The sequence below is a fragment of the Triturus cristatus genome, chromosome 12 (genome assembly GCF_964204655.1).
Source record: "Triturus cristatus chromosome 12, aTriCri1.1, whole genome shotgun sequence".
Classification (NCBI taxonomy): Eukaryota; Metazoa; Chordata; class Amphibia; order Caudata; family Salamandridae; genus Triturus; species Triturus cristatus.
In genome coordinates, this window is record NC_140595.1 from 456,182,708 (window position 1) to 456,204,392 (window position 21,685).

The window sequence follows — 21,685 nt, forward strand, 5'->3', positions numbered from 1 at the left end:
CGACAGTAACTTTTAGCACGATGGAATCAACTTCCATTATCAATCTTAGGCCGGGTGGCGCTTGTTCGAATGTCAATTTTAGCACTTTTTAACTTCTTATTCGCAGCTCCGTGCGCTTTACAAATGTCTTTTTTTAAAGAGGTAGATAGTTTGTTTTCATCCTTTTTGTGGGCTAATAAGACACCAAGATTAGCACTAGGCACTTTAAATTTTTCAAGGGAGGATTGTCCCTCCCAAACATAAGAGAATACTATTTTGCAAATTTTGCTCACAACAAACACAGATTTTTTACCCAACTTGATACCTCGGAAATAGATAATTATTTTATGAATAAAATCTTAATAGAGTATAGACTCAAGAACCCAACAAGAATAGTTAAGGATCCTAAGAAAGTGCGGTACAAAGTACTCCAATGGATTCTTAAACTAAGAGCTCAACTGTTAGCTTTTTATGATATCCCGAGGATAAATGGTAAAACGAGTCTGTCTTACCTTTACACTGGGGAGGTTAAATTACTACAGACCGGCATATTAAGAAAGTGGGAGGAAAATGGGTATAGGCCAGTAAAAGGCTTCCTTAACCTAGACTCCTGGAAAAAGTTGCCCGAGATCGAAATCGGGCTCCTTCATTCCAAGGACATGCCTAAATGGTCATACATTAAAAAAAACACTTTCTAGAAAATATAGATGCAGGAACTTTAACAGCACGTTTAGGAATAATCGAAGCTCTAGAAATCTCTGAAAAGTGGTCAGTAAGTGCTTGGATGAAAATCTTTAATGATAACACATCTGTTACTACCTATGAGAAAATGCGGGATAAATGGCGTAAAAACAGAAGGTATGCAGATTCAAAGAAAAATTTGGAGTAGAATTAAATGGTTACTCTATAGAACCCCTTCATTTCTACATAGTGTATATCCCCAAATTGATGACAGATGTTTTGTTGCGCTAAGAGTGGAGGACGCATATGGTCTCATATCATTTGGGATTGCCTAAAAATTGAGAATCTATAGGAGGAAATTGAAAAATATCCTAATTGTCCAATAGGCCAATCTAAATCTATCGATAATTATATTGCCGTTTTGGGATGCTCTCCAAATAAAATATTAAATAATATGCAAGAAGAATGCTTATATATATCCGCCCTAGTGGCAAGATCTTTAATTCTACAAAATTGGCGAAGCAAAAATGTACCTTTGTTTCAAGCATGGAGAGCTAAACTGTGTAAAGTTAAAGAACTAGAGAGGCATTATGCACTAAGAACAGAATCTTTTAGGAAATTTGATAAACGTTGGGGGCACATAGGAAATTAATATAGGATCTGGGTAATAGTATTGCTTTTTTAGCAACCCTACAACATTTGGCCTTTCTTTGCTTAAAAACACACGATGTTAAAGTCGATTGATATATGCATATGTGTTTCGTTGCTTAATTCTATTCTTATATCGAATATATACACGTCACTTAATTCTTGTCTTCATTGTTAGTTCAGTATATTAAGTTTATTGTTTACAGAAGGATTTACCTAGGTATTCTTGTTGGGTTGCTAAAGGTAATTTATATTGAGCATGTATCATGATCTGAGATATATATATATATATATCTATCTTTATATATGATCCTAAACTCCATCAATGTTTCCACTGCATAGAGGATCTCTATTGGGCTTGTTAACAGCCTGCATACAGTAATACGGATAGAGTAATGACGCGCACTGATACTTTCCTCCTATGATTTAACAACAAATCTATCCCAACACAGCCCTCAAACTACAAACCCATTGCTTCTCTTTAGCAGCTAACATTTTTGCAATTAGTAATACAATGTTTTCGATTTAGCAGTGTATCAAAACATCATAAATGAATAATATGCAGAAATTAAATCACAGTTCCTGGAGAGAGAGGGGCATATGGGAAATTGAAAGTAAAGATCTAGTGATGGAAAACAGCAGCAATCAGATACCTGGCTACAGCCACCCATAATTCACAGAATTAACTCACTCTGAAGTAGAGAAACAAACACATTTTTAGGTTGATTGCTCTTCCCTCTTAGTAAAATAAAAGGGGGGAACCCAGACAGTTGAGTCTCGTCAGCTGTGTCAGAAGAGGATGAGGGCACGCAGAGGGAAATGGAGCTATTTTATTCAAGGCAACAAGCAGCTCTTGCTCCCGCAGCACTACCAGAGCCCAGAGCGTACCGGATGGATGTTGGGAGCAGGCAGCACAGAATCACCCATTTGCATGGCTGTAACAATAGCCATAGCCCGCAAAGGGAGTATTCTGACTAGTTGGCCTGCTTCCAATGTTTCATTCAGGGCATTAATAGTAATTATTTTCTATTCATAAAAAGCAGTAATGCTTTAAATAGAAGAGGGTGTCACTAACTAATGCCATTTTGATCATTTTACGTCTTTGTTTTGGTTTGGCTTTTTGATCTATGCCATTTGTAAACGTGTGTGAATGCAGAAGTATACATGTATTGTATATAAATGGTTACATATGTGAAGCGTAACAATATTGGGCTCCTATATTTGTACTGATATTTCTTGTGAGAATTACTTTCAATGGTTTTAGGAAACTTTTTTCTATATAGATACTGGTTGATGAAAAATACTTCTATTTATAAAAATGTGAGTGTAGTTATGGTAGGACTTTTGTAGACCCACCAGATTTTAACGAAACTGGAATATTTTACTTACAGTGTACCTTTATTCATAGGAGCGTGCAAAGTGAGAGAAACACAGTGTCAGTTGGACCTTTGGTAGCAGACTTCAATCTTCTTACGAGTGTCTCTTTCAGTACTACCTATGTTATGTTTTAGGGGTTTGTGCATTTATGTTCTTTGATCCCCTAGATCTAGAACTATAAAATGAAGGTTGTAGGTCTCGAGTATACTTCCATAACTCTTGGCCAATCAAAATGGCATATGATGGAGCCCTAGAAAAGCAATAATAAGCAACCCATTATAGTAATGTGGTGCTGTCTTTTATGGGAATAAATAGATTATAACCGTGGTAAAAGTACTGAGATTTATCTAACACCACAAAACATTAACATGATAGATACCAAACATGTATTTTATTAAATGTAAATCACCTGTTTATAGCGTTCCACATTTACACCTTCCAGCTGGCTGAGACGCACTAAATTTGTTCCGACTAGAATTCGAAGCTCCTGTCTCTCCCGCTCTCTTTTTTCCTTGTCCCGACTGTGCCCCTGGTGCTGCATCCTCACCCACAATTTGTTCATTTCCGCAAAGTTCAGCAGCACAAAATCCATGGAATCACTAATGTCTCCAGTAACTTCCTCACTGTCAACAAATTTAACAGTAAAAAATATTTAAAAGTTATTTTGAATGAAAAAACATTTTTGAAAACACAGATGCTTGATATGTTGAATACCCCACTGTGGGAGATACGGTGTAAATGCAGCAAGACGCCAAGTACTTCCTAGTACAATACCCTTCCAGTATGATTTCTGAATGGGCTTCATATTAGTTGTAGATCGATTTCACGGTTTATGGGCTCCCCGAGTACTAAAAGGGACAAGTCTCTTCCTTCTTCATAACCCATCTAAAGGTTGGTGCAGACTGAGTTGAAAACAAACAAGAACTAAACCCTCTTATTGTAAATGCTAAAGGTGCCACCAGCTGGATAAAGTACTGATGTATTTTATTTCCTACGCAAAAAGAGAGAGGAACGATGCCTTCCGAAAACGCATTGGCACTGGAACAGACAAGTGCACACATACAGGGTGAATTTAAATGATTTTTTATTGGTTACTGGTGCAGTTTTCTGAATGTTCCAGCTTGCACCTTCCTGTATTAAGGTCCAGTGTTCTTAAACTTGAGCCCTGATATGGGCAAGCTTCAGTGCCTCTCATCACAATTAGGAAGTTTGTGGCTCTGGCTGTGCTGGATGCCTAAAGTCAGAGTATTTAACCCACCACTGATTGCTTTCTAAAAAGTGAGAAAGCTCAGAGGTACGGCACTGGGATGGATAGGGCATGCACACTTTAATCCCACATTCCTTCGCCTCCATTCCAGCACAAAGTTTAAAGTGTCTTAAAAGCAACACCCCTAGACAGTAGATGAGTGAAAATGCAGTCTCAGTGGACTGCATTGATTCCTCAAAACAATTAACTTAAACCTGGGGGGAAAAATGCCTTGTATAAAGCATCAGTGACAGGGAGTACAGACTAATGTTCCTTCGGCACTGGATGCCGGCATCAGAGAGATAGCATATGTACAGTCAGTATCCCATGTTGTGCTATTAAGTTGCCAGCTTTTGAGTCTAAAGTCCTACAGATGCCTTCCGCACCATAACAACTAGTGGCTGCCAGCTTTTGATTGTAATGTCCTACATATACCTTCTGCACCATAACAACTAATGGTGAGCAAAGCTTTTCTTTCACAAACATTTTGAGTTTTTTTCCAAAATATTGAAATCTTAGTGAAGGTTGGAAAGCTAAGACACGATAAAAAACAAATACTCCCTATTAGTAGGGTGTACAGAAGAAATATAGAAAATCTCGATTTTAGTCAGAGAATTCGATCACACAAAAAAGGTTTTTGCGCAAAAATTATACTGTGCATCAAGTTTCGCCACATCTACAGATCATTTAACCCGTACCAAATATATCAGTATGGAGACAGGTGAACTTTCAATTTCACCCACCCACTAAAAACATGCTCAATTTTATATGTCGAAAGACCGTTTTAACATTTGTCAAATTAAACTTGGAAAACACAAGGCATCAGACAAATCTGAGGTCTGTCTTGAGATCTACATTTCTGAATACACACATTTGCCTTTTTAAACAGATTCAAGTATTGTGGGTTTGGATTACGGAATACTTGCTATAGCCTGCTTTTTAAATGTAATGCTAAAGTTAAAGAACAAATAAATGGCTATGCTGAAAGGTGATATAATAAACTCTTAATATTGACGCTGCAATAAACGAATATCTAATGGTAGTGCAATTGTCTGTTTCTGCTTGTTAAATAGTTGTCAAAATCTAGGCATTCATTGCCAAAGATGATTTAGTATCATGAGACGTAGAAACATCTGTGCAACCTTTCATAAAATCAAGCAGCATGACACCTAGGGAGCATATGCTCCTAGTTGAAGTTGTCAGACACATGTTTTAACTTCACACAGATAGAAACTAAATATTGCATCTGGTTACATTGATATGAGATGCAAAAGTTATTATGTTTTCCTAATATACCGAGTGCCGTGTACCTAGAAGCTTTTCGCACATCTAACTTGTCAGGATTTTTCCACCTGCGATTGAGGCGAACGAACCGCCATACTTAGATGGCTGTAGGTTTATTGTTTGAAACTTGAAGGTCCTACTGATGTTGAAAGTATGTGTCCTGTGTGATTCAGGTATTGGGGTTATAGCTGTGGAAAAAAATCTATAAACACTACCGCCTTCACAGGATGGAACACTGTCTCCGATCTTACGACCTATTTCTTGAACTTCTGCGTAGGATTTAATTCTTCTTCGACAAAACCCCTGAAAATTCTCATTTCAAAGCCAATATGTGCATTTGGGCTTAACTATATGAAAGGTAACGGAACTGACAAAGATGTTGAAGAAAAAAGTGGATTGGGGGCAGGAATAAAAGTACCACTGGCAGTGTTTGCACTCATCTTTCATCCACTTTAGGCTTTTGCTGCGAGACCATCCTTTCACCAACATACAGAATAGACAAAATGACTATAAACTGGCAGAGTCGACAGAAGAAACAGGCCTGGTTAGTGTTAGCCATCGATCATAGACTCCTCCATCTGTGAAACCTTTCAAACTAAGTTTTAAAGACATAAATTGGAAGGGATCACTTGTACATACCTTTCCATACTCTTATTCAAAATAGTAAAACAATGTCTCCAACATGGCGGAAGGAAGCTGAATATAGGAGTTAGTTTACGGAGGTATTGCATTTTGTAAAGCACACTGTAATCCCAAGGAGCTAAAAACCGAATGATCTAGACACCATTATTACATAGAAAAGTTTTTTGCTTCTTTCAAAAAGCTAGAGATGGTGTTTTAACTCTCGTGGAAGCGTGATGCATAGCTTAGAAACCAACTTTATGCTGATTTTTTTCTAGGTTCCCAGAGTCATATGTGATTGACCTCAACAAGGCTTGGATCTATTCAACAAGTTTAAATTTCAGGCAGGAAAGGCTGGCATTGATAATTTTTGGCTGGGAGTAAAACACATAGATATTCAATACAATAAGGCAAATGTGTTGATACAAAACTTGAATTTCTTACTCAGTCTGCTCGCCTTCATCCGGTAAGATATTCCGCGTACACTGAAGAAGGTAGTTTCGTAGAAAAAGACCTCGTAAGGGATGCTGAACTCCACGACACATTTCTACCAGGTCTTTCAAAATATCTTTCCGCGACTGGGAAAATGACTTGACATAGACCACACCCACAGTAATTAAGAGGTAGCTGAAAGAAAAAATCACGAGTCAAAGATAATGTTCTAATGTATGCGGATCCATTGAATAATAACACTTGTTACTATGCTTTGTAATATCACTGCCCATTCTTGGAGGGTAGAAAAGTAGCAGATAGAACTACGATATAAAACCATAATATCCAGGGGTCAACAACAAATTGTAACTTAAATTCACATAATACATATCTGCTACGACGGTTGTCCATTGGCAGCGCTGTACAGCCAAAAAAAACCACATCATCAAATGAATAGGCATGAAATAACTGAAGGTATCTGTCAGAAATTACTGGAGAATTGGGGAGAATTGTGGAGAACTTTAATATAGTCCATTCACTGCAGGTCCCAAATATTTATCCAATCATACCGCTTCTTTACATCTTCCCAGAGACAATCAGATAAGGGATTATATTAAGAAAGCCCATCCCTACAGACCTCTCCAATTCCCTCTCCCCAACCATACCAAATAAGGACAACTACACATAAAATCTCAAATTGGACAACCCTGTGCAGTAACCAGCTAAGCAGGCTATATCGTAATAAATACTATAAAGGGACCTGCAGAGCTGCTCAAAGCTAGCAGCATTCTGAAAACATAAAAAAGGGGTTGTCTGCCTCTTACACTTCATCATTCAACACACTGCTGTGCGCTGCGTCTCATAACATGATCATCGCACATCGGTGGTCATCACGCACAACATTGAAACATCCACATAGGATCAAAAGAAAAACAACAGCCATTCAAGCAAACACCCAACATGGTGTAGCATCCTACTCATGTACGCAAGCGCTTCAGCACCATACATAGGGGCAGTAAATGCTATAATTGCTGCAATTCAATACAATATAAATTCACAATGCCATTAACAGAAGCAAAATAATCAACAAACAGAAAATAAACATTTTTTATTCTTACACGTTCTGCAAATTTCAACTTTCTTACTTGTGGCAGCTGTTTGGCAATAACACTTTGCAGAAGAAAACGCATTTTTTATTCAAAGACAGTTGTGGAGCTGAAATTAGGCACTTTAAAACGAGCTGTTAAATAGCTGTCTCTCAAATCTCAGGCATAGGAAGGTGTTAAGATCCATCCATTTGCACACATGCCAAGATTTCACATCTATCTGCATCTCCTCAACCATATGTTTTTTCAAACACTCTCCAAAATACTTTTTCACAAACTACAAGTGTCAATATACGCTAATTAAGGGAACGATTTACCATTTAAACTTATGATGTGAACAAACCCAGGGAGGTTCTATAACTAGCATTGATACTTAGGGCCATATGTAGGTAGCCCAATACCGGTCGGTAACGGCCGATTTTCGGTAAATATACCGTTACCGACCGGTATTTAGGCTTTTGTGATGTAGGGGGATCATTTCTGTATTCGGTAATTTACCGAATCGGTAAAATTACCGAATCGGTAATTTTACCGATTCGGTAAATACCGAATACAGAAATGAGATGTAGGGGGAGTGTGTGGTGGGTGTGGGGATTCGTTATTTACCACCAACTGAAAGTTGGTGGTAAATGACGAATGTCTCTGTAAATGCATTATTTGGCCCTTAGATGTGTGCAATGTGGCAGACACACATGCCCTCAGGGCATGTATGTGTGCCACATGTGCACACATGCAGGAATCAGGGGTGCAACAGGGTGTCAATGTGACACCCTGCCACCCTTGATTGAGCTCCCCCCATTACCGATTCGGTATTTACCGATTCGGTAATGGTAACTGGCTTCCCATTGATTCCTATGGGCCTCCTGGCCCATAGGAATCAATGAGATACAGGTTACCATTACCGAATCGGTAAATACCGATTCTAAAATACCGACACTTACCGAATCGGTATTTTTTTACCTACATTACATTTACCGATTCATAAATACCGAATCGGTAAAATTCGGTATTTAAGAATCGGTAAATGTAATTTACCTACATAAGGCCCTTAGTCTTTAAAATCATTGACAGAAAGTACCAATAGTTTAGCAATTCAAATCATGAATTGCATTTTATGCATTCTCTTAGTAACTTTCGAAAAAGCATCTCCATCAATTCGTCAAGTACTGGAACTTTATGAAAAGAGCTAGACTAGAGGATCAAAGCATCACTCTCGTATGGCCCCTTTGACACTCTTCCATTGGCATTACATTTCTTCCACCTTTCTCTTAGTTAGGATAATATCTGTTGGGAACGCGACTCTGCAGTGGAGCAAAAAGATGTAATTCTTGCAAGCTACAAGACCTCAGACTGCAGTTTGAGGTTTATTCCTCCCCTTGGAATGCTACAATATTTCTGAGGCAAGGGCCATGGCATAGAGGATGGGTCAGTGAACCGTAATATGTTGGAATGGGTAATCGGCTCTACATTTCACTTGTGATTTCATGGGCAAGTTCCTTAATTGTCTGCCTTCCAAAATGGTCGTGCTGGGAGCTCCAAGACTGTACTGTGACGGTACCAGCAACTTTCCATAATAAATCTTGCATCACTCTCTCAATCGTCTTGATTATTAAAATAGTTCAGAAAGTGGGTCAGGCAAGGATACCAGCAAAACTCTTCTGGTGCCTGATAATATGACAACCATGACTCTCTCTATTCTACATCCGACTTTGCCTGTTGCAGGACTTGTCTTAATCCACAGGGGCAGTTTACCGCGGGAGACAAATTGATGGTGCTCCATCACACCATGGACCTGAATATTTGGTCTTCCTCTATGCCTCCCACATTTGTTCCAACACAGTTCAGGACATACTCTCACTCCTTCTCATGCACACTTTTACAGGACAGAGGCAAATGTACAACATTCTTACCCACACTTGTTATCCAAAAAGGTTCGAGAACCTGGAAGAACTCTTCCTGAGCGACATGGGAAGATCTACACGGACCTAATCGCCTGGTCTTAATAGGGTGATTTAACACACTTGATATTGTCATATCGGAGTTTGTATTTGTCCTGGTGAGGAGTTATTCTCCTACCTTTTTCTGTCCTATCCACTATGCATGTACTTTCCCTTCTTAGCCATGCGCCAGTCAAATTTGTTTCAGGTTTTCTTTCCTTCAGGGAAGCAAAAGGAGAAACTCCTGTGACACAATTAGGTGCTGTACGATAAGCCCATATCGTGTCCTGGAGTGCTTTTAGCAGGTATGTCCATAACCTCTGCTCTTTGCAAACACTCTTTCACCACTCGGTTCAGCCTTTCAACAAGCCCATTTGCACACGGACAATACAAAGCAGTTTTGTGAGGACGTATTTGAAGGTTGGAAAGGAACTATTTCATTCAATATGATGTAAACTGTATCCCATTGTCTGTTACAAGTGTCAGGTATACCTTCCTTATAGAAGGAGTCCTTTAGAAATTGAATGAGAGAACTTGAGTCAATTTGATGTACACAATGGGTGACAACCCAGCGTGTGTGGTAGTCAATAAGTCCTAGCACAAAACTTTCACTTAATCCCTTATGGTTAAGTGGGACAATTATGTCCAGTGTAAGTTTTGACCATGGAGCGTCAAGGACTTGAACTGGACACGGGAGCTTTCCTAACTTGTTGTGTCTTGTCACTACTCATACACTCCCTGCAGTCTTTGACTTTCGCCTCAGGGTATCCATACCTAGCCAACAATATTCCACTCGTACCTTGTTTTTTATGAGGCTGCGACCCAAGTGTCCTGCATGTGCGATTATTTTATTTCTCATTTATTTCTGAGGTACTATCTTTTCACCCCTGTAAACTGTCTCACCCTGTGTACTTAGCTCAAAACTCACCTGCCAGAATATGTATAGTGCGATAGGTAGCTCATGCTTGTTTCTTGGCAATCCACCCCTTATGTGTTGGTTTAGTGAAGTCATTCTTTGTCCAACAGCATGCATTCATCCCATTCTTTCTTGTTCATACTACTCACCTCCAGTATTATATCCATGTCCTCCTCTACATGGGTGTTTTTTTGTTCCTCTATAGGTGCACGAGAGAGGAAATCCGCAATTACATTTTGTTTGCCTGGGACATACTGCACCTTGAAATTATATCCTTCTAATCCTAAAATCCATCTAGAGATCCTGGGCGTGGTTCTGGCTGATCCTTTGGTAGTGAAAGCATAGATTAGGGGTTTATGGTCAGTCTTAACTGTGAAAGGTATGCCCCATAAAACAAAATTAAAATGTCTGATCACCCAAAAACATGCTAGGGCCTCTTTTTCCACAACAGAATATTGCCTCTCCGCCCCTTTCAATGCTCTCGAAGTAAAAGCTACCACTTGCTCTCTGTCATCCACCGGATGAGTGAGACTAGCTCCTTGACCTTTATTACTAGCATCAGTGGACAAGATAGTAGAGTTGGTAGGGTCAAACCTTCCGAAGAAAGGGGCTTCAGTAATACTTCTTTTAAAAGCAACACACGCAGTCTGGCAGTCCTCAATCCATATGAAAGGAAGGATAAGTTACTTACCTGTAATCCTAGTTCTCTTCCAGGGGTAAGTAACTTATCCTTCTCTTCCAGGGGATCCTCATCAATAGTCATAAGCACTGAATAGAATAGCAAGCCAAATCCTCACCCTGCAGACAAATGAGAGAAAGAGAGACCCAACATACAACAGCTGCAATCAGCTGTTGAAAAGATTCCTCAGAGGCCTGGCCTACTTGGGTGTCTGCTCTGGTGTCAATAGTGCCTCGTAAATGTATGGACGGACCTCCAAGTCGCCGCCTTACAGATTTCAGATATAGGCACGTTATGCAGAAAATCAGTTGTAGCCGCATTTCCTCTGGTAGAATGCGCCTTGGGAGTAGATCCAAAAGGCCTCTGTGCTAATTGATAAGCTAGCTTTATACATGAAACTATCCATCTGGAGATGGACCGCATTGAAGCTGGAAAACCCGTTCTGATCGACCCATAGTTAACAAATAGTTGATCAGATTTTCTTGTGGAATTGGACCTTTCCAGGTAGAATTTTAAAAGTCTTTTCAGGTCCAGAGTGCAAAGCCCTCTCAGCTGGAGTGGAGGGATTAGGGAAAAAAGTGGGCAGAGAGATGATCTGATTTACATGAAAATCTGACACCACTTTGGGGAGGAAAGAGGGATGAGTCCTCAATACGACCCTCTTAAGATGGAAGACGGTATAAGGTTCCTTAGAGCAGAGGGCCTGTATATCGCTCACTCTGCGAGCTGACGTGATCGCTACCAAGAAAGCCGCCTTCCAAGAAAGGTGTTGTAAGGTTGCTTTGTGTATGGGTTCGAAAGGCAGACCCATCAATTTTGATAGCACCAGGTTCAGTTCCCAGGGAGGTGAAGGAGGCCGGACCGGAAGATAGACCTTCTTCAGACCCTGCAAAAAAAAATTAACAACCTGAACTGAAAGAAAGAAGGTTGAGAAGGTGAACGCCTATATGCAGTGATAGCTGCTAAGTGCACCTTAATGGAAGGAAACTTTAAGCCTGCTTTCGCCAGATAAAGCAGGTATGGAAGGATGACCTCTTCCTGTCCTTTGGTTGGGTTACAATTGATTTGAAAACACCACATATAAAAGCGTTTCCACTTGCACGCATATGAGTGTCTAGTGGACGGCCTTCGTGCTTCCTTTAAAATGGACATGCAGTCCTGTGGCAGTCCTAAATGGCCATAATGGAGGACTTCAGGAGCCATGCTGCCAAGTTCAGTGAGGGAAGGTTGGGGTGATGAATCATCCTGTTCATCTTGGACAGCAGGTCCGGTCTGCACGGCAGCCTCCTGTGAGGGCACTCCAACAGGTGCAGAAGGTCCGGGTACCACCATTGTTTTGGCCAGTCCGGGGCAATCAGTATCATCCTTGTGTGGGAATGAGACAACTTGGTCACCACCTTCGGAATGAGAGGAAGGGGTGGAAAGGCGTACACAAATGCCCCTGACCAGTCTATCAAAAGGTTTTAGAGAAGATAAGGGTACCCAAATATGTGAACCTGGGGTGGTAAGATGTATTTAGAAAACAATGGTTCAGGTGTGGCCTTAAAGGTCCAAAGCGAAAAAGTGACCCAACAGGGGGCACTGTGTTCTAAGGAAATGATATTAATTCTTGAGGGAGCAAAAGAAAAGATATACAGAGGGTCACGTAGGTCAAAAAATGATCGACCTTTATTTACAATTAAGTTTAGTATTCAGGTGCTCACACAATAGGTGAAAAGAAGCAGGACGTGAAGGATGATAGTTAAGTTTTAAAAAGCCATCGCATTGACAACAGTATTATGAGCTCCACAATTGAGTTACAAAAAGTCATAGGAGTTCATTTTGTGTAGTGGTCGATGGCGTTTCAAATCCAATTATTGGGGTTCATCTTCAGGACATGGGTGAGCAAGCTGAATCTAAATAGGAGGTAGTGAATGGGAGATGAGAAACATATTTAATATAAAGACCCTTAGTGTATGCATACATACATTACATTATTCGCATTCCATGGGGCTCCCTATTGTGCAACTAAGCAACAACAGAATTTTTAATTGGTTGAGGCAGCAAGAAGGAAGGTAATGTAAAACCTATTAAATGACCTTATTTAGTTAAGAGGTAGCGAGCGGGAGGTCACTTTTGGACTGCTTATTAGACTACCTTGGTGGCTTGAGGCAATATTAATTAAGGCCGCTTGAGGCCATAGGAGTACGTCACGTAGGAGAATCTGCTTATTAGTCTACCATGGTTGTTGGCGCATTATAAATTAAGGGGGCTGAATGCATGGAAATACAGCTTTATGGGAGCTGCATTGGTATGAGAAAATATATATATCTGTATATATATGTTTTCCATATAAAAGTTTTATTATTTCCGGGGTCCCCGCACATGGGTGGGGATATTTAGTGCTTAGGACTATTGATGAGGATCCCCTGGAAGAGAACTTTACTCCTGAGTAAATAACGCAAGGGTTCAACTATACTGGCGTAATTCTGAATAAACTTTGAGTAGTACTCTGAGAGTCCTAAATATGTTATATTGGATAGCTTCTACCACATTAAGTTTGGGTTTAATGCCATCCTGTGAGATGGTGTGCCATAAATACTCTGAATCCACACCAATTTGACACATTTCTTTCTTTAAGGTAAGCCCAGCATTTCGTAACTTGATTAATACCTTTCTAAGCATGTCATTGTGCTCATTTATGTCCTTTCCAAGGATGAGGATGTCATCCTGGAAACAAAGGGTACCAGGGACATCTTTTAGAACATGCTGCATTATCCTCCGAGAAGCGGCTGCAGCCGACACAAGTCCAAAAGGCATACGTAGGTATTGAAAAGCACCCAAAGGAGTTACGAAGGAAGTGAGGTGGCATGAATTCTGGTGTCACTCTACTTGGTGATAAGCAGAGGATAAGTCAAGAACACTGAAGTAACTAGCGTAGTTGATTAGGGTAAGAATTTCATGAATCCAAGGAAGTGGGTGTCTACTCATATATTCATGTTCAAGTCCCTATGGTTAATGCATAGCCTGACCTCCTTGTTCGTTGATTTAGTCGCAATAACAACCAGAGCTAACCACTGAGAACACTAAATGGGTTTGATAACTCCAATTTCTAATAGTCTATCCAGTTCTTTCTGTAAGGGAACCTTAATGAGATGAGTAATAGGCCTAACTTTGTGGGCTACAGGTCTGGCCTTAGATTTTAGTTTAATGTTGTGTTGGTAATTCTTCAACCCTAACTTGTCAGTAAATACATCAGGGTATTCACTGCAAATGTGGGACTGCAAATCGAGGGATCCACTAGTAGTACCTGATCTGGACTGTTGGGATCTAATTTGATGCCTAACTCTTTTTGGCATCTCCAACCTAAAAGACTGGATCCTTTCTCAGTGATGTAAATTTTACTAACCGGGTTCCTCCCCTTGAAACTAATCTGTGGTCATACCCAATAACGGTATGGGATCTCCACTGTGTCCACACGCTTGTTCGGTACATCTAATTTTCACATTCTGTTCGGAAATAATTCTTTGACTATTTTATTATCAAGCAGGGTATAAGGTGAACATGAATCTGTGAAAACCACCACCGGTTTATTTTCAAGAGTTATTTTTCATGATGGGAAACTTGTTACGTCACGGTTACTTTTTAATTGGAACACCAATTTAGTCTCCGTTGGATTTGTGGACTCAACCACTAATAATGGTCTGTCACGTATATCGCGGCATACTCTAGACAAATGTCCTTTTCTACCACGTTTGTGGCATATCACTACCCTAGCCTGACAGGTAGGACTATTAACCAGCTGCAGGTCTGCCACACCTATAACACGTGAGCCTATTTCCATTAGGCGTTTGGCATTTGAGTTTCCCTTCCTTATCTTTTTTGTTAGCTTCTTTAAAATCATGTTTACCGATTACATTTACATCTGGTGAAATCTCTTTGCTTGACTTCATCTTCTTTATACAATCTGACGAGTGTTCCACCCCCACTGCAATCTCCATAGCTTGTTTGAGGTCTGGATTGACAACTAACAACCTTTCTTGGATCATAAGATTCTTGGTACAACTCACTAATTGATCCCTAATCAAGGAATCAGTTAATTCTTCAAATTCACACGTGTTAGATAAGCCCTTCAAAACAGCAATATATGATTTGACCTTTTCATTTTTTCCTTGAACTCTGGAGAAAAATGTATTTCTCTCCAACACATTTATCATTTGCCCATAATGCGTCTCCAAATTTTTTATAGTGACCCTGTACACATTACCCTCATCATCACTCGCTTGTGACGACTTTGTAATGTTGTTATACGTTTTTAGCCCTTCAATTCCCAGATTATGTAACAATATGTGTTGTTTTCTAGAGGAAGAAAACTTTTCTCAACCAATGACTAGGAGGTAGTTTTCTGATAAATCTTTCCACTGCTTCCAAGGAATGTTAGGTTCACACACTTCGTTTAAAAATGGAGGTGGTTGTGACATATTAGTTGCAGCCATAGTGATAAATACTGTGGTACTTCCTAAAAATGTGATGTACACAGAAAGGAAAAAAAACAAAACCCAAAACAATGGAAGGAGAGAGCAGTCCGCAAAATGGTGAATTGACAAATCTAGTTAACACAATGCAGAATATATTTCACCAAATCTTCCTTGTAAACATGCCAGAATTTGTAAGTCAATCGGCTGGTAACGACTAAATTATGCAAGGCAATAAGAACAAACATACAAATAGGTTATATTCCTGCAAGAGAGGAAAAGAAAAGAAAAAAATATTTCAGTCATAACATAAACGTTGGCAAGTTTTATGCTAGAATAATCGTAATATAAACTAGGTCTGAACCTGCATCCAACAGTCCTAGAATGACAGGAACAGTTTTGCCTGTCAGTGCAACGAAGAAATTCACCTGTGGCTCGATGCTTAACTTTTCTGGAACTTACCTCCAAATGCAAGTTTCAATCCAGACAGGCCAGCTGTGCACGTCAGCATTGCACAAAATTTCCTGGAGCACTGTTACCACAGCAGCCATTGACCAGAACACTCCCACTTCAGCTTAGGAGTTGACAGGCTTGCTGGGCCAGTCAGCGTAAAGAAGAAGCGGAGACATGGAGAGAGACGGCCTACAGGAAAGTCCTCCTGGGCCAGAGAGATGACAGGCTGTTGTGTCAGTTAGCGATGGAAGAACAGGAACTGCTGCGTTGCACGCCCACCAGTATCCAGCACGGAAGTAAGAACGACGGCCCGGCACGACTCTACTAACTGCGGCTGCACTCGCTGGACAGGCGGAAGTATTGGTGCCACCTGGAGAAATGTGGTCTTGCCAGGGACAGCAGATCTTTGTCAAAAGTAGAAGACAACAATGCAAGTCCGCAAGTTCAGCACCGTAGAATCTGATACAGAAAACCAACGGGCACTTCGAGGTCAGTGACAAAATAATCATAGAACTACGGTTTGAATAAAGCTTTGAGGAATAGCAAACGTTTACGGTCACCAGTATGCAAGGTGATAAATCTAATGGTCTCACTGGCAAAGACGTATGATTAGCTACCACTGCCACTAAACTACTACTGTACAATAATCCTGATGGACAGTTGGGGATGGTGGTGTGGCTGCCACCACTCAGCAAGTCATCGCCAGTGTTACAAATGAGGAAACGCTGAGTAGACGTTGGAGAGTATTTATTCACCTCTTACACCATCATCAGGTTCCATTCAGCTGGGGTCGGCTGTAGCATCTTCAACAACAATAAGGAGGGACATTCCAATGAGTAGAGTGAAGTAGGGGGGAGAAGGAGAGGATGAACCAATAGGTAAATTACAACACTTCCCTTACTTAATCTTACCCCTAATCAGTGCACAATTGGGACACAGAAAATCACAACCTTACAATCCAGGGCCCATATTATATGGTGAGCCACTGTCCCTATTTGTGTAGTGGCAACCAGATTACCAAAAAATGTGCTGTCCTGGGCACAGGTGTATACCCGGACAGTTCAGGTCTGCCCAGAAGAGAGAACATTATTGAAAGACAGGGCTGGGGTTTGTTACCATGGGCTCCATCTTTCACTGGATGCAACCTGGCTTCTCTTTGAGGAGGGAGATACATGAGGCGGTCCCTTGGGCGCCTGTTTCATCTTCCTGTAGAGTACTTTTGAAGGAGACCTGACTGCACAATCCTTATGCAGCACACAGTTAGTCTGCCTCCTGACAACATCTTTGGCACTGAGCCCAGGTGTGTAACACAGCAGAGGTGCCACACAAATGATCACACCAGTGCAAGCTGTGCGGTGATAGGATTCATATTATAGAAGGGGCTGCACAAGAATCTGCAGCCCCATTCTTTAATACCAAAGTACCATGGAGGTTAAAGAAACTGGCATAAGCATCCGTTGTACTCCCTGGGGTCTTTTATATATTATAGCACTAGGGCTACTAATGTGCTGCAGTATATGAAGCTTATTTTGGTTTATTTAAACATTAACACCGATGAACTAACAACCTGAAGTAAAAAGTCCTTGACTTCCCAAGCAGACATGAAAGATGTTCATGTTCTCACAGGTTTCTATCATTCTTCTATCTCCGATATCCTGGACTCCATAGCCCCTTTACAACAAAAATATGCTTCCTCTAAAATCTCCAAACCCTAGTTCAATGACAACCTAAACTCAGACTGTCGCAACCTTAGGGCAGCGGAAAGATAGAGATCAATACCCTCCACTGAACCTCTAAATCATATGAGATATGTTGGCAGCTCTTAGAACAGAAAAATCAAGATTGCAAAATGCTGACTTTTTCATAACTCAATTGAATCAAGCCAAAAACCGCCCCAAGAAACTTCTCGAAATTGTTAAACAACAATCGGTCAAAAACGCCCCTAATTGCCCTGACTTAGGTGACGGTGGTCCAACATGTGACGAATTGGCTACCTTCTTCGTTGAGAAAACAAAAAGCATTAATATCATCCTAGAATCAAAGTGGGCCCTTCTTCCAATTTCTGGGTACGCTGCTCCTCGTGCCCCCCAGGATCGGCTCGTTCCTAGCGTTAGCCGGAAGAACAATGCTACATGGCATACCTTCACTTCCCTCAGCGAAAGTGACAACTACAACACTCTTCTTGCGATGAACCCATCTAACCAGTACAGTGACCCTCTACCACACCCCATCTTCAAAGAAATTAAAGCTACGATCCTCCCCTTAAGGTCAAAGATGGTCATAACTTTTCTATTACAAGGCACGATTCCAGACTACCTAAAAGAGGCACAGGTAACTCCATTCTAAAACAAGCATGGGCATAGCCAATAGGTCTCGCCTTTGGGACCTTATAAGTGTTTAGTCAGAGATATTGACTTTGCCTATGTCTTTAAGCTGAAAGTTATAATAAAGAAGTGTGAGAAGCATTTTTCTTACCCTATATATGACCAAGAAAGCATTATGTACAACTGAACGACCATATTAAAAAAAAGTATAAACAATAAATAATGTTTTGATTTTTTTTTTGTCCTTTAAATGCTGGCAACTTCTATCTGTCTGTTCCAATGGTTTCTTGTTTTGGATTTTTTTTGTTAGGGGGTGGCATAAATAACAGGAGGGTGAAGGTTGGGAAATAGTACCTGTATAACAGTCAGTGAGAGAGTCAGTCAGTTAGTCAGTCAGTCAGTGAGAGAGTGAGAGTCAGTCAGTCAGTATGTGAGAGGGTATATGTGTGAGAGGGACAGGGTACATGCACAACTGTTGACAGAAGCATAGCACAACAGTGTGCAGAATGATAGGGTGTTGTGTAATGTGCACAACTGCAATGCAGAACAAAACATATAGGACTCAGGGTGCACAACTGCACAATATAGGAAGCATGCAAGAGGTGACAGCGGTATTACTAGCAGTGTACAGTAGTTTATATAAAAGCATGCATGGCACAAACATGCGAGTACAATTGTACTGTGCAAAAAGAAAGCATGGCTCAACAGTATACACAAATTATTTTCACAGCAAGCATTTAAGGTGTGACACTGTGCAACTGCACGGTAAACGAAGCATGCAATGTGTGAGAGAGAGAGGGTGTTGCACAGTTGTAGGAAGCATTTAGGGCACAGTTTTCTGTACACAATTGATCCGTATAGGAAAAAAATTGCTCAGTAGTGTGCACAACTGCACAGTATCAGAAACATGCCTGGTTCAGAAATATGCAGAACTAACTGGTACCTGACGCAGGAAATGCACAGCACAGGGTGTGCGCGCATGCAATTGTACCCGATTTAAGGTATTCGAGGCTCCGCAATGTGGGCACAACTGAAATGAAGATTAAGCATGGCTGGTTCAGCAGTGTGCATAACTACCCAGTCTTCGAAGCATGTTGGACTAAGCAGTGCTTGCCCAACTACAGTATGTAGAAGTATGCAAGACACAGCTGTGAGTGCGCTTGCATCATTGTCTAACTGGAAGCATGCATTGCCCAGCAGTGTGGCCACAACCGTGGTTTATAGAAAGAATGCATGGTTCACCACGGCGCTCAAAGAAGCATGTATTGCCCAGCAGAATGCACTATAGCAAAGTACAATGTACATGAAAGGCGCAGCAGCGTGTGCACGAGGGTACAGTAAATGAAACATGCTTGCTTTTGTAAAAAAAAACCAAAAAAACACATATTGGGACATACACGATTCAGTAATGCGTGCGCACATGATTTTGTAGCTCCTGCTGGTTACAGCAGGAATGCCAAGGCCAATTGTGTAAGACTGCCCTGATCCTAAATGTGTGGGAGACATGTACTGCTTAGTGCCCTATTCCGTTCCTGTGTGTGAAAGGACACAGATTAGGTGTGGGGTGAGGCTGCACCACTCAGCGGAGCACGGCGTCGGTTTGGTTGTTAGAAAGCATATGCTGCTGTGCTGCCAGTTCGTTGACCCCCGCGCAGAGCTCTACTCAGCACTCAGTTGGAGCCTCTAACAGAGCAGAGAGGGCGCTGTATGCCCTCAAGGCAGCAAGCGCCTTTTACTTCTAAAACGTGACATTCAGACACACCACGAGCAAGACCTATCCCCTAAAAACACGGTCTTTGAGAGTGCAAGTCCCAGTGTCATGTCCATGCTCTGCAATATGCACATGCAGACCCCAGGTGCAGAGTGCAGCAGTTACCTGGCTGGCGTCCGTGTGGGGGCTCCCACGAAGCTCAGCATGTAGAGGGGGCCCAAGCGCTGCAGCAAGGCTGCTGCGGTCAGCTTAGAGTGCGCGCCTCCCCTCCCCGGCTCACTCGTAAACAGAGGGCGCGGGATACACGTGCACAGCCGAGCGCGGTCTACCCCAGCTTATTATTTAGCAGATTAGCGGATGCTCCGGTGAATCAAGTCACACACGGGAGGGGGCGTACAAGCCGGGCGAGAATGGGAACAAGAAGCCTACCTGATAGACTACGACCACATTTAGTCATGTACAGCCACTCGTATTTGGAAGAAAACAAACCATAAACACACAGCGTGCTTGCTTCTAGCCGAGGCGGCGTTACACAAAACAAGCGTGGCCGCGAAGGAATGTCAGGAATGCAGCTGGCATCCAACCACGCTGCTGCACGCTCCCGAGCTCACTAGGCTAGGGGAGTTAACGTTTGGAGAGAAGGCGGGACATGCACCCGCCTTTAGCCAATTGCGTGCTGTCTTTCTTAGAAAGACGCATGCTAAGGCCAATAGCGAGAGATAAAAAAATAAAAAAAACACATGCACGAGCGTGTGTTTCGAGTTTAAAAGCCCTTACTAAAAGCCTCGCAGAGCAAGGCATGCGCGCTGGCTCAGGCGAGACCTAAAAACATAATGCAGACAGGGCTGATCTTAATAACTTCTGCCCTATCTCCAACATCCCCATTCTGGCGAAACTTCTAGAAAAGCGCGTGCAATCGCAACTCTGCTTACACATTGAGAAATTCCAGCTTTTGGATCAACATCAATCTGGCTTTCGGAGATGTCAGAGCACGGAATTGGCACTCCTACACATTATGGATGACATTTTAAAAATGCTAGACCAAAATGAATCATGCCTCCTGATTCTCCTTGACCCATCATCAGCCTTTGACACTGTTAATCACATCAAACTTCCACTCTAGAACACAGGATGAGCCTTTCAGGGCCGGTATTGTAATGGTTCACATCTCTCCGTCACAACAGATCCCCAAGAGTCAAGGTGAACCTGTCATGATCTCATCCATCTACAGTTGCTATGGAGGTTCCTAAAGGGTCTGCCCTTTCACCCATACTCTTCAATTTATTCTTGGAACCACTAGCTAATGTTCTGAACTCCATCAACATTATTTTTCACATGTATGCGGGTGACACCCAACTATATCTGAAAATCACCTCCCCATATGACTTCATTTCTCTCCTCTACTCTGACAGACAAACAACTCAAAACTGGTGAGAACCACCTCATGCTCAACATCTCCAAAACAGAATTCCTCCTCATTGCTCCCCCTAATCACACTCCCAAGATTGACCTCTGGATGAAACATCTTACAGCCTTCAACTGCTCTCCCAATATTATCGATTAAGCTAAATCCCTTACAGTTACACTAGACAGGCACCCGAGAATGCAGAATCATATCAGCAATGCAACCAAGGGAGCTAAACATCTGATGAGAACACTAAGGAATCTCAAGCCATTCCTTCCACATGAAGACTTTAAGTTGGCGGTACAAGCTCTTGTTCTGCCTAGGCTTGACTATGGTAACTCCACGTTGTGTGGTCTTCCCAAACATAATTTGGCCCCAATAAGGGCTTCCATTAATGCCGCAGCCAGATTGATTGCTGGTACAAAACGAAAT

The 21,685-nt window shown here is 41.5% G+C and overlaps 1 protein-coding gene across 1 annotated transcript in view; it reads right to left on the reverse strand.

Moving 5' to 3' along the window:
- Window positions 1–21,685, reverse strand: part of VPS35 (VPS35 retromer complex component) — a 364,228-nt gene that overhangs the window by 240,412 nt on the left and 102,131 nt on the right. The window contains exons 5-6 of the mRNA XM_085638094.1: window positions 6,281–6,463; window positions 3,095–3,308 (exon numbers count right to left, since the gene is read on the reverse strand). Coding sequence (XP_085494220.1) covers window positions 3,095–3,308; window positions 6,281–6,463 — 397 coding nt within the window. The remainder of the gene's footprint in view (window positions 1–3,094; window positions 3,309–6,280; window positions 6,464–21,685) is intronic.